The 17,210-nt window shown below is 36.1% G+C and overlaps 1 protein-coding gene across 1 annotated transcript; it reads left to right on the forward strand.

Annotated features, from left to right (window-relative positions):
- Positions 1–13,706: 13,706 nt before the first annotated feature.
- Positions 13,707–16,875, forward strand: LOC118436657. Its single transcript, XM_035855169.1, has 5 exons — positions 13,707–13,927; positions 14,087–14,241; positions 14,675–15,005; positions 15,293–15,432; positions 15,805–16,875. Exons 2-5 carry the CDS (start codon positions 14,102–14,104, stop codon positions 16,304–16,306), a joined length of 1,113 nt encoding a protein of 370 aa, XP_035711062.1. The 5' UTR covers positions 13,707–13,927; positions 14,087–14,101; the 3' UTR covers positions 16,307–16,875.
- Positions 16,876–17,210: the final 335 nt, after the last annotated feature.

Here is a 17,210-nt window from a genome sequence, read left to right on the forward strand (position 1 = left end):
ATGCTTATTTTGCATGTGAAAGACCTGTAAGCTAAAAGATAACTCCGTTATATAATTTTAGTGGTAGACTAGTGCAGTCTGTCCTGCAAGCTCGAATTCGGATTATTTTCGGTTTATTAACGGATTCTAATAGGATTGATCAAAATTAATTATACCGTTTACCCGAAACAAATTAGAGTTCCTCAGCGTATCCAATAATGTAGAAAACCATATATATACACTCCGACCGGTAAAACAAGGACACCTAACAATTTGTATAATTTCTCTAAGGCCATTCAAGATATTTAGCTGATTTTTTCACCATGAAATACTACAATGCCTAGTAGTCTTGTCGCAAAATTTTCGTTAGTGCAGGGGCGGAGAAATTATCAAATAATATGTTAAAATCAGGTGGCCAGTAAAACAAGGACACCTTTGGAATTATTGCTTTTTGAATCATTTATTTTGAACTTTGTCAATTCTTTTTCAGATCAATACTCAGAATAGCTATCCCCTTAATTGATGGTAGACAAATTTTAATTTCTCATCGACCCTACGTGCTGATTAATGACACTGGTTGGCATTGAATCACATGCATCAATGCATCTTTGTTTTAGTTGGAAAACTGTTGAACATGGTCACCTATTAGCATAGACTTGAAGCGATAAGCATCCGTGAATATTTTAAATCTGGTTTAGACCCAAACTCCTCAATGGCCAAGGCATAAAGTCGATACCGTTGTCTTAGAACCATTACTTTGATTACCGAAATGCATAATATGGTGTATTTTCTGGTTGAAATAGCCAGTTTTTCTTTCGAAGTTGTGTTTCGGATGAAACCAATTACTCTTGCGATGTTTTTATCATCGTGTAAGTTAAAATTTGTACGAACAAATACGATTTCCGACCTCATTCCGTGACCGACGAAAACCTAAATCATGACACAATTTCCACCGTTCTATTTATGGCAAAAATTAAGGTTTTCCTTTCGAAGGTCATGAAAATAATAGTTGTAGCTATCAGGTCCATCTCAGGTTACTCGTTTCTCGTCGTTAATTACGGTGTAATCCCCCTTAGAAGTCCACGTCATTCGTTGTTTCGCCCGTTGGAATCCGCTATCTTTTTGCTTCTGGGGATATACCGGTTTCATCTTCATTTTCCTCTTGTCGAGGTTGGGGCAAGCAGACATGACTTGAATAGTTTCAGATGTTGAACTAGGAAGCTAGAACTCCGCTCAAAGCTGGCTAATTGTTACACAGGGGTTGCTAGAGCGACGGTGAGTGGTGAATTTTTATATTCGTGTCGTTTAAGGCTCGCATCCTCTGTTGATTGTTCGAACAAAAGTGTTCCCCTTGACCTTAAACCTTGTTACGAAAGGTCGGCTGACACTTAGGTGATTGTACGTTTAGGAAATACTCCGCCGTAAAGCACACTGAGCTTCTACTCTGCCCCTCTGTAACAACTTCGGGAATTTACCCCTCACTACGTGAAATCTACCGAAGAAAAGAGTTAATTTATGTCATAAATTGGCCAAAATATCCCAAATGTACTGAAATTTTAATATCCTACCACAATTCTTCATATTTTAATTACTTTCGCCGAAAACAATCAATTTAATTTAGGGTGTCCTTGTTTTACTGGCCACCTGATTTTGACATATTCTTAAATAATTTCAACGCCTCTGCATCAATTTTAACGAAATTTTGTGACAAGACTACTAGAAACTGTAGTACTTAATGGCGAAAGAAATAGCTATATATTCTAAAAGGCCTTTAAGAAATTGGAAAAAAAGTTAGGTGTCCTTGTTTTACCGGTCGCAGTGTAGAAGTACCGTAATCTATGCAAAACAAAATCCATTAATTACAGAAATAATATTATTTCTTTGTAAACAATATGTGGATAATTTTGTATTCACACCTTCAAAAGACTGGAATAATGGCTGAAAGTCCTTGGAGGAAAGATTCGTCGCCTTTGTTTAGTTGATGGTTATTTGGACGAGAGCAAAAATAATTACGAAATACTTGGCAGAAGCAAAACAGGGTCAGCAAAAATCATCAGAAATAGTAACTAAGAATCAAAAGACAATACATTATTGAAATATTATTAGTGGGTGGGAAATTAAATAAAACTACAATAAATAAAAAATCAATTAAATCACGAAAATAATGTTTTACGTGGTGCAGAAGTAATAGTTTTGTTCAAAATATTGATTTTGTGGTCATATTTGGTATTCTTGTCTCACTGGGACAATTGCATAATTGAATACGTCGTTTTATACTAAATTATTATATGTAGAAATAAGTGAAAACAAATTGTATTGAATTAAATAATTAACCACAACACAGGAGCTCGCCAAAACTTGTTTTTATTTATTTATAAATATCCCCCCGCCCGAGGTTTACAGTTTTGAACAAGGATATGAAAAATAACGTTGCAGAGAGTAATGCAATACGGGCTGCCAAATCTGAACGTTTAAGTGGCAGTGGCAGTCTGCCACTTTCATATTATTCCTACCATGCACACGCACCACTTTCTGCATGCTACAAAATCTGCATGCCAAGTGGCATGGATTTTAGGATTTTGGAATGTCCACCTAACTAGGGGGGAGTGGAGTACCCGCAACTTCCTCCATTATAAGCTGGTGTAATTCGCGATTATAGGTTACCATTGAGCATAGCTGGAAAATCTTACCTACCTACGAACTATGTTAGTAGTACACTCCGAGCCGGGGTAGTACACTTCGACCGGGCGAAGTGTACTTTTAGTTAAAAAGTGCACGCCGAAAAATATAAAATCGCAACCATAAATTACGATTACAAGACCAGTTGGAAGTACACTTTGATTATGACTTTGACATCTTCCAGTAATACTGTACTAGTGTATAAAAATTATAGAAGCTCCACCCTAATCAATTTGACTAGTACACTTCGACGACTTTAAAGTTAGTAGGGAACGATCACGAATACATCGACCAATATAAAACTGCTATAAAATTCACATATCTCAATAGTCGTAGTACACTTCGATCATTAATACAACTGGGGCAAATTCGCGATCGGATGGAAGTTCACTTCGATCAGTACTAAAACTAGAGAAAAAACACAATCGGGTGGAAGTACACTTCGATCAGTACTAAAACTAGAGAAAAAACACAATCGGGTGGAAGTACACTTCGATCAGTACTAAAAGTAGAGAAAAAACACAATCGGGTGGAAGTACACTTCGATCAGTACTAAAACTAGAGAAAAAACACAATCGGGTGGAAGTACACTTCGATCAGTACTAAAACTAGAGAAAAAACACAATCGGATGGAAGTACACTTCGATCAGTACTAAAAGTAGAGAAAAAACACAATCGGGTGGAAGTACACTTCGATCAGTACTAAAACTAGAGAAAAAACACAATCGGGTGGAAGTACACTTCGATCAGTACTAAAACTAGAGAAAAAACACAATCGGGTGGAAGGACACTTCGATTAGTACTAAAACTAGAGAAAAAACACAATCGGGTGGAAGTACACTTCGATTAGTACTAAAACTAGAGAAAAAACACAATCGGGTGGAAGTACACTTCGATCAGTACTAAAAGTAGAGAAAAAACACAATCGGGTGGAAGTACACTTCGATCAGTACTAAAAGTAGAGAAAAAACACAATCGGGTGGAAGTACACTTCGATCAGTACTAAAACTAGAGAAAAAACACGATCGGGTGGAAGTACACTTTTACAACTAGAAACTCAGACTAGAGAAAAGTAGCACAAGTCTACATGTTTCCATGAAAGGAGTAAGTGAAGAAACATGTCGACGCTATCAAAGTGTACGGTTCCGCATTGGAGTGATTAACAGCACGCGCCACAGCCCAAAAATTAGGGAAAGTTACACCTCGACATCTCTGAAACATGCATCGACCACCAAATTACGTGTTAAGAATATCACTTCAAATTATAGCTCCTGACCGACACAAGAATAAACTTGGAATGCAGAGTATTTATTCGTTTTTATATTTTATACATTTGCATTTAACTAACTAACAGTGAATTATAAAATTATAGCCTTAAAATGACCCGTATCATTACAAGGTGGACAAATATTGTGGAAGGGCTGAATAAATCCCACGCTTAGCAGCTAATTTTTTGAAATACTACGCAATTACATTCGCACAGCTAATCGATTGCCTGAGCGTAGCGTGCCCTTTGAAGTCTTTGAGGGATCAACCTGGTCGTTGTTCTTGTCACAAATGATGATAATTTTTAATCACACTTGTCAACACAATTTTTTGCAACCTTTTTGGTCGGCAATTTTATTACTTTAACACTTTAGGAGACTGCATTTGATTATCTTGTAATCTCCAGATTAAATACTTTAATAACCATATGTAATTACATATTAAGAAATACATATGCAACTACATACTTAAATATTTATTCATTTAAGTATAGATTTGTATTCGCAAGGAATTAAAAGTGCAGATATTATTATGAAGTATGCAGAATATATTATGTATTTACATATGTACATGTCATATTTATTAATGCAGTAAAAGTAGAGGCATACAAATTCGCATCACAGGGCTTTACATTCCTTGCGGCCAACAAATTCAAATATTTTATTTATTTTGCAATGATTTTCTGGTCGACCCTTTCTAGGGAGAGCTCACTGTGTTGAACATGCCATTATTGACGGAATCCCCGAATTGTGGAATATCGAAGTTGGAGAGGTTCAAAGAATCGTCACGAGAGATCGTTGATGGCTTTCCTGTGCCTTGAGAACATATTCGCTGAAAGGGATATCCAAAATAGTTGTCGTATGGAGAGCTGAGGGAGGAAGTAATTAGAAGATCTTAGCAGAATCACATACGTAAAACTAAGGAAGAAAGTTTCACTATTGTTCAATCTCAGATATCGATGCTCTTTACTTATTTAAATATTTCTACATAAATTTTATTAAAATTTTCTTAAGGCTGAGTAAATTTTTAGGTGAGATGACTGATTGTGTAAAATCTACGATAAATGTAAGAGCCCAAATTTTACAAGTTTTTGAATTTGCGCGCGACCACTAGCAAACTTTACTTTACAAGCTGTGTCATCTCAAATTTTACTCAAATTTATTTAGAGTGCAATATGTATCCCATGAGTGAACAATCATCCTTAGCTTGTTGGGCAGGTTATGCGCTCCAATACACTTGAAAGAGCAGAAGCTTGCAAACTCAAGGGCTAGCATCTAAATATTAATTAATATAATTAATATAAATTAATATTAATATTAGTATAATATAAATTAATATAATATTAATATAATTAATATAAATTGAATGATCACGAAGTTGAAAAAAATATGTCCACGCAAAAATTGTTTCACAATTTTCTGACAATGCGATGGTGTGAAGTGTAACCCTCTGATTTAATAGAAATTTTTAAATTATAAAGTTTAAGTCAATACAACCAACGTTTCTTGAAGCATAATTTGGTATGGTTGGAATTACTCAAAATTTTGGAGGTCAAAAAATTTAAAAACGGGGGATTTTCCCTTTGAAGGGAGTAGGGTTTACTTGCCACGCTTTGCAAGAATATCCCATTTTCCAACTTTGACCAGAAATATTTTGACAAATTCCAATTGTTAAATCTCATTTTAGTTCAGCATAGAATAAGAATTTGAGCTTTGTTTCAGAGTGAGAGTGCAAAGAGTCTTGGTGTGTGCGTTAGAGAGACAAGGCATGGCCGTGTGTAACTATTTTAATCTCTTCTCAATTTAATAAATAGTTTAGTTAGTTTTCATGATTAGTGGTCACTATTAAATGATAAGTCAACCGATTCCTGTTATATATTTGTTGGTGGAATTGGGACAATAAAATCAGTTTAAAGTGAACTAGTCATCGAGTCTTGTGTCACTTCACATTACGACAGGATCACGTCGTACTAATTCAGAAAAGACGTTAGTGCACTCGATGGTTAATTCCGAAATGACGTAAGTGCACGCGATGCTTAATGCCGAAATAACATAAGTGCACAGTAAAAACTAGTAAAAAGACATAAGTGCCTCCAACAATGACATAGTTATCGAATTTTTCCTTGGTCACCAAATACGCCCCACGGTTCCAATAATTGAATTTTTACCTCACAACACCCCACAAGTTCTCAAAATTTAATTTTGCCTTGGTTATACCCTACCCCCAAAGTTTCAAAAAATAGGTTTTAAGTTGGTTACACCCCCAAAGTTTCCAAAATTGAAATTTGAATTGGTTACACCCAACAATGTATAAAAAATTGAAATTTGAAATGATTACATCCCCCAAAGTTTCAAAAATTGAAATTTGAATTGGTTGCACCCCCCAAAGTTTCAAAATTTGAAATTTGAATTGGTCACCCCCCCCCCCCCCAAGCTTCCGAAATTTAATTTTGAATTGGTTAACCCCCAAAATTCCCAATAGTGGTTTTTCACCTGGTTACACCCACAAAGTTCGCAAAATTGACATTTGCATTCGTTACACCCCCAAAGGTTCCCAAAACTGAATTGCTGGCACACCCGAAGAGATTAAAGCAATTAAAGTAATTCATAAATTGCTATATTTCTATTTCGATATTTGAATATCGAAATATCGAAATAGTAAAATATCGAAAACGATATCGATATTACATCCCCTAGTCGGAATTGCACTTATGTCTTTTTACTAGTTTTTTCAGTGCACTTACGTTATTTCGGAATTAACCATCGAGTGCACTTACGTCTTTTCGGAATTAGTACGACGATAAGCCATTTTTCCGAGACGGGTCCCAACGGGTAGTTGGATAAATCGCGGTCTCAATAGGGTTTACTACCCACGCTTGGCAAGAATATCCTATTTTCCAACCTTGACCTGAAATGTTTTGAGAAATTCCAACCCTCGTATAAACTGTCCTAAGAAACGTTTGTTGTATTGACCTCATAATTTTAAAACTTCAACTAAATCGGTGGACTACACATACACTTCACACCATCGAATTGTTAGTACATACAAAAAATTATAACTAATTTTTTTCTTATTAAATCTATGAATGACCTTGTACATATATAAATTCCGTGTGAAATATTTGATCTACTCACCACCCTCCATAAATGGTGAATGGCATCGGTCCAAACCATCGGGATTTCCGCTTTGTTTTAAACTCGATGGAAAAGTTTTTCTTAATCAGTGGCTCGGAATCCTATTTTCCATATTTAGAAAAACATGTGTGTAGTTGACAAATTTAAAGAGACTAAATTTTCAGCTAGTACCAAAATATTTGATGCACGTTGAACATATTTTAGTGATCCAAAGTCCAGGGTGGAATCTGTGGAAAGTTATTTACCATTTTATTCTTTACTTTATATGTATGTGTAGCCCCCGATTTTTCAAGTTACTGAATTAGTCCGCAAAAACACCGGATAATCTTTTTAATGCATGCATCGCAAATAATGGGAAGCAAACTGCTATTTAAAAACAGCGCTAAATTTAGTGCTATAGATTTGGTTAAGTATGTGGTGTTCTCACCTTTAAAAGTGTTGGAGGTGGGCCGTAATTCGGTATCATGTTTCCGCTGCACTTCGGTATTTTTGGTATGAAGTGGATTTGCGAAAATTCCCGAGACCAGAATTGCAAGCATGATTAGTACGAATGACTAAAAAATACAAGTTAAAATATTTCTAAATTTACGTAGGAAAGTAATATAGGCATTTTATGATTCAAAAGATTGCACTTCTTGCAGCATTAACAACAACTAAACCTCAATTTCTTGTTTGGTTGGAAATAAATTCAAATTCGCAACAGGAAAACCACGTCGAAAATCTAAATCTGAGAGCTCAGAAAGAATTTTTCACGCGGGACGGCAGGTTCTTTGCTTTGTGGTAAATTACCCCTCCACTGGAGTTTTTTGATTTTTTTTATTTGAATTTTGAACGTGTACCAAATGAGAATGTCTTCAAATAAACCGTCGCAAACGCGCATACGGAAGTAGCTTCAGACGTACTTCACCCCAAACGGTCCCACAACAACTCGGGAACACTTAATTTCACTCTATTTCACCTATAGATTAATTTTTTGTAAAAATCTCATTTTGCCCCGACCACACCCCCTGGCGACGAGGGGGTGTGGAACAACTCGGGAACACTTAATTTCACTCTATTTCATCTATAGATTAATTTTTTATAAAAATCTCATTTTGCCCCAACCACACCCCTGGCGCCTAGGGGGTGTGGCACAACTCCGGAACACATAATTTTACTCTATTTCACCTATAGATTAAATTGCACTAAAAATCTCATTTTGCCCCAACCACACCCGCTGGCGCCGAAGGGGTGCGGCAAAATCGAGGAAACACTCAATTTCACTTAATTTCACTTAATTTCATTTAATTTCACTCAATTTCACTTAATTTTACCCATAGAATAAATTGCACTAAAAATCTCATTTTGCCCCAACCACACCCCCTGGCGCCGAGGGGGTGTGGTCCGGTTGCCCCCAAAAGTTGATAGGATCCTCCCCCTGGGGTCCTATGTATGATGGCGAAAACCGATTTCGATTATCTCGATCCGTTCTCCTGATATCCTGCTGACAGACAGACGGACAGACAGACAGACAGACAGACAGACAGACAGACAAAGTCTTCACATAAAGTAGCTGAAGCTACTTAATAAATTGCAGAATACTACTCAAGTTTATTTTTCCGGTTTTGCTAAACTATTTCCCAGGATAAAACAGTTCTGAGTACCAGGCTTAAGCCCACATAATTTGTGGGAGTCAAAAACTTTGTTCCCTCTTTTAGTATGCAATTTATAGTCTGCCTTTCATGTCACGACCTTACCTTATATTTAAATATTTTTAGTTGTATTTTTTGCCGACATGAAAATGCAGGACGTTAAAAAAATGTAAAAGGGTTAACAAAAATGTGTGAAATTATAAAAATTTACCACTTGATGTGCTTCTCGTTTAGTAGGCATGGCTGTAGAAAGGCGAAAAATGAACCTAACGAAATGAATGTCGGTTGCCAACTAAATCAACAACATTACACGTAAAAATTAAGTGAGTATTTTTTAAGGTACTTCTGACACAATTAGGAATTCAAGTTTTTGAATGGCAAATAAACGGGCCCTCGTCTGGCTTTAGGAATCTCGTTAATTGAAAACTAAACAGTTGGGACACCGTTATGCCCGCGTAAACGGTGTCTCTTAGTCGAGACCTGCAAAACGACAAAATATTTAATCACGTTGGTTACACTTAATGGCAAAATTAGACTTACACAGATCTGATAAAATACGCATATTTATGTAATAAGAATTCTCTTGCTAACGTGCTTATGGAATATTTAAAGGGGACACTATTGGACCTAAAATACATCGCTAAATTATTGTAGGCACTTGTTAAATCATATCAGATCAGTATAAATTATGTGCTTAGTTTACAATGCCTAAGACAGAATTTTACATATTTCAAATTTACCAATTTTCGGTATTTTCCAATCTGCATAAAGATTTCGGTTCATGCAGTATCAAAGAAAGGTTGTATGTGGGTCGAATTGCATAATTTATTAGGGATAATGCAATATGGTATAATTTTTGACACTTTTACAATGTTTGTAATTCGGAATAAAAATGGTTTAAGGGAAATTTGAACTGTGTCTCAAAAATCGACTTTGCTTAAAAAAGGTGAGTGTATCGCTTAGGGTCGGTGGCTTAGTTGAGAGGTTAGCCTCTCCTTCTCTCTCTACACTCTGCAGAGAGAACAGGGGAGGCTAACTTCACTAATGTTGGGGTAACGGGCTTATCCACGGGCGTATTTTGCACGTCGATTGACGGGCTTCTACACTAGTATAACATGATACTCGTGGCAAATCGTCCAGCTACCTTGACAGGTCAATATTTTTTTCTCCGACAAAAATATTTGACCCCAACCCTAAACATGGGTTGCAAAATTTATCTGTTCATAATTCTTGTGGAAACGGTCTGATATTTTAAGCATGACTTTTGGACCATTTTTAGTAAAGATACAGCAAGAATTTGGTAGAACTTGGGTATAGAAAATTTTATACCAGCTATGCGATATCTTAAATAGATATTTTACACATAAAATAAGCTTTGTTTCTACCGGCGTATCCGTATAGTAAATACGGTCTGTCTCAAAATGAAGAGATAGTTTTATAAAATTCTACTATTTCTTAATAGCTTGGCCCTGGAGCCCAAAGTTTTATTATATTATAGCTCAGGTATTGCTACAAGTTCATGCCGAGTTTCATTGACATTTGACTTAAATCAAGAACTTTATCTGCAATCTTAAAAAATTAGTCAAATTCGACTGTCTCAAAAGTAAGAGATAGGGCATTTTTATGAAATTTAATTAGTTTATAAGTTAATTTGAAGGGGCTAACTTCCTTTAAAACTTATTCTAGTATTCGGTAAAACCTTTCCTAGCTAAAATTGACGCGAATATTCATCGCTTCATGGAGTCATTGAAGTGCTGAAGGGTCTCCAGCGGGATATTTGCCCATCCGCCATGCATCATTTGCTCCAATTCCTTTTTGGTTCTAAATTGACGCCCACCCGACGCGAGAAGTTGGCCCAAAAATTCTTCATGGGATTTAGGTCAGGACTGCTAGCCGGCTAAGCCAAGTTCCCGGCATTTTTCCTGGCAAAGAAGTCCATGATTAAACGGGAAGTATGAATTTGGGCGTTGTGATTCCGAATATCCCACCTTATCCGCAAAATTCTGGGTCCCTAACTGACTAGATTTGACTGGCGTACTCTCTGATAACCTCGTGAACCTATTCTGTGTGTAATCGGTGCTATTTCGGTCTTTCCATGATATCCAAATCCTCCCATATGATTACAAAATTACCTCTTAAAAATTACAAACTTAATTTAAATATGGTGCACATTTGTTAACACATATTTTGGTATGGGGTATTTTTTAGACAAGAATGTAGGTTATGCATGGGACTAAAAAAATATTCTGCATAAAAATATTTGTCCAAAAATATGAACCACAAATTTAAATTGAATTTGTAATTTTTAAGGGAAAATTTGGTAATATTGTGGGAGGTTTTGGATATCGTGGAAAGACTGGAATAGCACGAGTACACCCAGAACAGATTCACAAGGTTATCAGGGATAACGCCAGTCAAATCTGGTCAGCTAGGGACCCAGAACTTTGCGGATAAGGTGGGATATTCAGAATCACAACGCCCAAATTCATACTTCCCGTTTAATCATGGACTTCTTTGCCAGGAAAAATGCCGGGAATTTGGCTTAGCCGGCTAGCAGTCCTGACCTAAATCCCATGAAGAATTTTTGGGCCAACTTCTCGCGTCGGGTGGGCGTCAATTTCGAACCAAAAAGGGATTGGAGCAAATGATGCATGGCGGATGGGCAAATATCCTGCTGGAGACCCTTCAGCACTTCAATAACTCAATGAAGCGACGAATATTCGCGTTAATTCTAGCTAAGAAAGGTTTTACCAAATACTAGAATAAGTTTCAAGGGTACTGACTCCCTTAAAATTAACTTATAAAATGTTTAAATTTCATATCTCTTACTTTTGAGACAGTCGATTTTGACTAATTTTGTAAGATTGCATATAAATTTCTTGATTTAAGTCAAATCTCAATGAAACTTGGCATGAACTTGTAGCAATACCTGAGCTATATTATAATAAAACTTTGGGCCCCAGGACCAAGCTATTAAGAAATAGTAGAATTTTCCAAAACTATCTCTTCATTTTGAGACAGACTATATGAGTAATGTGTATAATAAAAATGCTACAGTTGCGTTATGCATGTTCTTCCCCCTTGGATTCCGCCATCAGGTTATTATCAGCGTCCGGGTAAATATCTTCTTAAAAATCCGGAAATATGTGCATATAAAAAAACATTTTTTAATTCACTTTAAATTGCGTCAAATTTAGCTTATTTGACTGCATAAACACCGAAAACATCTTTTATATCTCAAAGTGACAAACTAACAACGTTTCCACGTGCTCTAATATGATTTCTGTGCCGATCATTAATTATGTATTGTGAGTTTCTGAAGTTTTTCTAAGAGATTCTATATTTTTTGGACAAACTCGCTGATTTATAGAAAAACATTTATGTCTGCAAAAAAATATATAAATATTTTTGACAAAATCACCGAAGTATGCAAAAACATATTTAAGTCTGTGAAAAATGCAAAATTTTTGGCAAAATCCTGGAAATATGTGACAACATATTCATATATATGTATGAAAACCTCGAAATATGTAAAATATGTGCAAGCATAAAAGCATTTTTTTGACCGCGTGATCTATACCTGACCACAAACAGGATCCCAAAGTTTCAATTCAATCTGGTTGTTATTAAAAAAGTTTGAAATACATACATAGCCGGACTCTGGTTATTATTCCAAGAAAATTATCACCAAAAAAAGTTGACCTTTTCTTATTATTCGGCATTTTATAGAGAATTGGACTTACCAAAAGTCCACCGTAAAATAAAGAACCTTTTTTTTATTTCTACGTTGTTAGCAGTTTCAACTTTATTGCTATAATTTCTCCCGATAATGGGATCGACCTTTTAATGCTTCACTTTTGTCACATTGCCAGAACTAACAAGGGTTGTAAGTAAAAACAATGTGAAGAAAGGTTACTTTGGATAGAAATCTCAGAAATCTGACCAGCCCAGGGTTCGGAAAAACCCAGGGTTTTAATCAAAAATTATAAAACCCATGGGTTTTAATGGGTTTTACCATGTTAATTGGGTTTTATTTGGGTTTTAATGGGTTTTATTGGGTTTTATTGGGTTTAAATGGGTTTTATTGGGTTTTATTAGTTTTAAGTAATAACTTATCAAAAATTATTCGGAATTTGTATCTATTCAGAAATTATTTTTGTTTTATAACACTTGAAATCTGTGATGCTAAAGGATGGAGTCAATTGTTGATTTGTTCCGAATTTTCATACATTAGAATAGTAATGAAGTAAACTGCTTTAGAATGAATTGAGATGACGTCTTCTAACGTATAGGAGATGTATTTAACTTTTAGAATGTAGTTTTAGGATAAAACTCAATTAAAACCCAATAAAACCCATTAAAACCCAAATAAAACCCACTTAACATGGTAAAACCCAGTGGGTTTTATTCATTTACAACCCATTAAAACCCATTAAAACCCAATAAAACCCAACCCATTAAAACCCAGGTCGGAATACCCTGGATCAGCCACTTTTGCAACCTTTATCTTAAGTACATACTATACAAGCCATCGCGTACTAAATACTTCAGCGAATATCAATAAAACCGGTATACATATTCTTCTCGTAAAAAGGTAAAAAGGTAGCACGGTCTTTAGTAAACTGAAGTGAAGAAAGGTTTTGAGTGTGTCAGCTTTTCCATCAGGTCTGTGGACCCTTTCCTGCATACCTATTTCTATCTACACTCTTAGAAATGGGGTTAAGATAATAACCAATAAGTAAACGTATATGACTCTACCGCCGTGGTTATGAATTTGTCACTAACTAGTTATAAATTTGTTAGCTCTGGTGACAATTTAATACCAAGTCGGTGAAACTTTATAATTACCCGGTGACAATTGCAACCACTCTATGACAAATTTATTACCACGGTGGTAGAGTACCACATGTTTACTTTTTGGTTATAATCGTAACCCCATTTCTAAGAGTGTACCTACCAAGGAAAACTATTTAAGGTGCCTTTCCTTCAACCATTCCACCACATTACAAAACTGACCATCATCACGGCACCATTGTAACCTTTAGGAAATTAATGTTTTCGTGTAACCAGTTTAAAAGGTAGAGAACGAACGTTTTTGACGAAATAGTGATTGACATCTCTTCAACCAGAACAACGTTAACGACGATTTCTTCAACTCCCCCACAAGTTACCTGAGATTTTATAGTGTACGAACTTGAGTATTATCAACACATTCATATATTCTTGGAAAATTGGCAGGTCAGGCAACAGAACTACAAACTTAAATATCTTAAAGCCCACCTTGATTTATATTTGCACCAGACTTGAATATTCCCATCTCATTATAATATAAACTCGCAATTGTGCAATTCTATATATTTATATTCAGTTCAAGAATATTTTATTGCCTTCGCTTAGATAAAAAACAAGAAAATGAATTCAACCAACAAACCATGGACAATGACGTCAAAGCATCCCTCGGAGATGGATGACGCGGCCAAACAGAAACTAGCCGAGATGGAAGCCCAGCTAACCAAATGGAACGTGGATCCTAAATTGGCCAACTTCTTCAGGTATTTTGTCAGTCTTCTACTTTATTTCTTTAACCTTTTTCACTAAAATACATCATATGACGAATTTCAAATCCTGTCCCTAAGAGACCGAATACGTCATATGACGTATGTGCATACCATGGTATGCATACCAAATTCGTCATATGAAGCACGTACCATAACGATTACTGACACTGAGGACCAAGAACGTCATATCACGTATTTTGTTAAATGCAGCTTTCTCAAAATTTCTCAAAATCCGAGTGTTGTTTTAGTATTTTGTGGAGAACTCGATGGTAAAAACTTGACTCTTTGGTCTAGGGACACCCAATTTTTTAGTGGCATTTAATATTTTACATATCGTACATATGCTCAATTTCATTAAACAATTATGACCCCCAAATGATAATTTCAAAACTAACCAACTCGTTTTTTCCTATTTTTTGACAAACAGCCAACTTAAGAAGGACTCCATCGTTGCGTGTGGTAACTGCGGTCTTAACGAGGCCGAGCTTGGCGACAGCCGAAAACTGAAACGATGCGTAAGGTGCAAGACGATCGGTTACTGTTCGGAATCTTGTCAAAAAGCAGACTGGCAAAGTAAACACCGACAAATCTGCTGCGTTCCCACTCTCTCCAACGAAGCCCAAGCGGCACACGACGCTGCTATGAAGAATCTCTGTGACACATTTACCCAGCAGTTGAACTCAGGAAAAGGCCAGGACAAGGAACAACCAACAACCAAAAATGGCCCAAAAATGGAAGACAAAAAATCCGACATGAAGGTAAAGTATTCGGTTTTTCCCATTTTGCACATATGTAATAACGAAGCCATCAGAGTTGAGTCGGTTGCACATTTTTTCGGATCCATCTGAACCGAAACCGAATATTTCGGTTGCAAAAATATCCATCCGAACTGAATCCGAATTTTTCGGTTGAAAAAATGTCTAAATCGAACCGAATGACTCGGATTCGATCTGGATGGATACTTTATCCAAAATTCGGATAACCGACTATACCCTGGAAGCCACACAAAAATATTGCATATCGCACGTTGTTAAATATCTTATAGATGATTCCAGCAATTCAGATACAAGATGCAACCCATCCAAGGACGGAGGTTAACCCCGAACTTTTACGAATGTACAGAATTGACAATTCAATTTGCAAATTTATTGTTATGCAAACTTCAGTCTGCCGAAGCTATCCTAGGTATTAATTTGTATTTAGTTATCACCTCTGCACCATATTTGCAACCAGTAGATGGAAGAATCTATTATTGTTTTGAATGCGTCTTCATTCCATTTAAAACTGGACAGAGTTATCGAGATTCATTAACTTTAGTTTCGTCGCACTTAAATATCTTCACATTCTTTCCATCCACAATTATGAAGGAACAATTGAAAAACGTGAAATTGTTTAAAAGAATTAATAATTAATTAATTAATTAATCAATAAATCCAGACTACTTCTAAGCAGTACGCTATTACATGAGAATGAATACGAGTTCCAAACAATTCCTATACTTTCCACTACTCAGTGTATCACCCACAGTTTAATTAATCGTATTTATTAACCTCTTAGATGGGCCAACATCGGGCTCACACCGGAAGTCAAACCCTTCAAACTTGCTCTCGGAATTATTGTCGACCGGCGTAAGCCCAACGACAAAATAATTTGGATCCTCGACCCCACCAACGCACATTTTCACGAGGACCCTGCAATTCCATGGGAGTCGAAAATCTTTCTCGACGTCGGAATGGAAGTCATGGCAAATGTGGGCTACATGATCAAGTGCGAGTGTCCCTTACAAAACTGCACGTGCGGGGATGACTGGAGAATTGACTTCGTTCGCTGTAAAGAGCTGCCCCTTCAAGATTGTGGTTATCCTGAAATCGTCGACATTCGATACCCACGACATGCCGCGACATCCTTGGCCTACCATTTTAAACAATTTGTGAACGAAGACACATTCCTAGAGGGGCAGAAGGAGGCTGGGCAAACTTACTTCACTACACTGCAAGAAATATCCTCACCGGATTTACACCGCGCGGAGAGATTATGCGGCTACACCGTTTTGGTGTGAAATCCTCCCCGTTGGTGTAAATAAGATTTAGCACCGACACGGTGAGAATTCATCCCCATTCCATAATATCGTTAACACGGTGATGGTGATGACCATTGACACTGATAAATTCTCGATTTTACACTGTTTGGTGAGATTTAGGAAGCAACTCTGGTGAGGTTTAAATAAAAATCGCATTAATTAAAATAATTTGTGCTGCATATTTTTTTATTGAAAAAACTAAAAAAATATTATAATAAATATTACATATGAGGTTCAATACAAACTAGCTATAAGTGATGTCTACAAATAACATACATACCATCTAATTTACAATTATTTTGAATTTCCATAGCGTCATGAATTACTAAACTACTGATGTTAATTAATTTAAAGCGGTCCTGTACGGGAGATAATTTATAAGCAAACAAATTTCGATAAAAATATTTTACTTCTAGTTCCTTAAGCAGTATTAAACAACAATTATCTTCTAAAACAATAAATTCAGAAATTATGCCGAACTTTGGGAAAACTGGTCCTATCTCATAACATACAACAAAATTATATCTATAATTATACCCTCGAAACCAAACTTGATTGGTCGTAAATATTGAGGTCTTCTCATCAAATTTTTCGCAACCTTTAAATCCTCGAAGTAACTCAATTAAGTCAAAAGAATCCGAAATTTGTGACAACAGCACTGGGAAAATAATATCTATTTTCATATCGTCACTCAAATCGTGTCTAGATATAACGTGAGACATATGTTGTTGATGCCTGTTGGCCAGCGACAAGCAAATATTTTTGTAACTTTTTATTTGGCTAACTAACTGCACGAAATAATTATGCTTGCCCTCGAACCTCATTGCCCAAAGATTAATTAATGGACCAGATTTTCTAATAACATAAGAGTAATGTGTCATGA

The sequence above is a fragment of the Folsomia candida genome, unplaced genomic scaffold (genome assembly GCF_002217175.1).
Source record: "Folsomia candida strain VU population unplaced genomic scaffold, ASM221717v1 Fcan01_Sc010, whole genome shotgun sequence".
Lineage (NCBI taxonomy): Eukaryota > Metazoa > Arthropoda > Collembola > Entomobryomorpha > Isotomidae > Folsomia > Folsomia candida.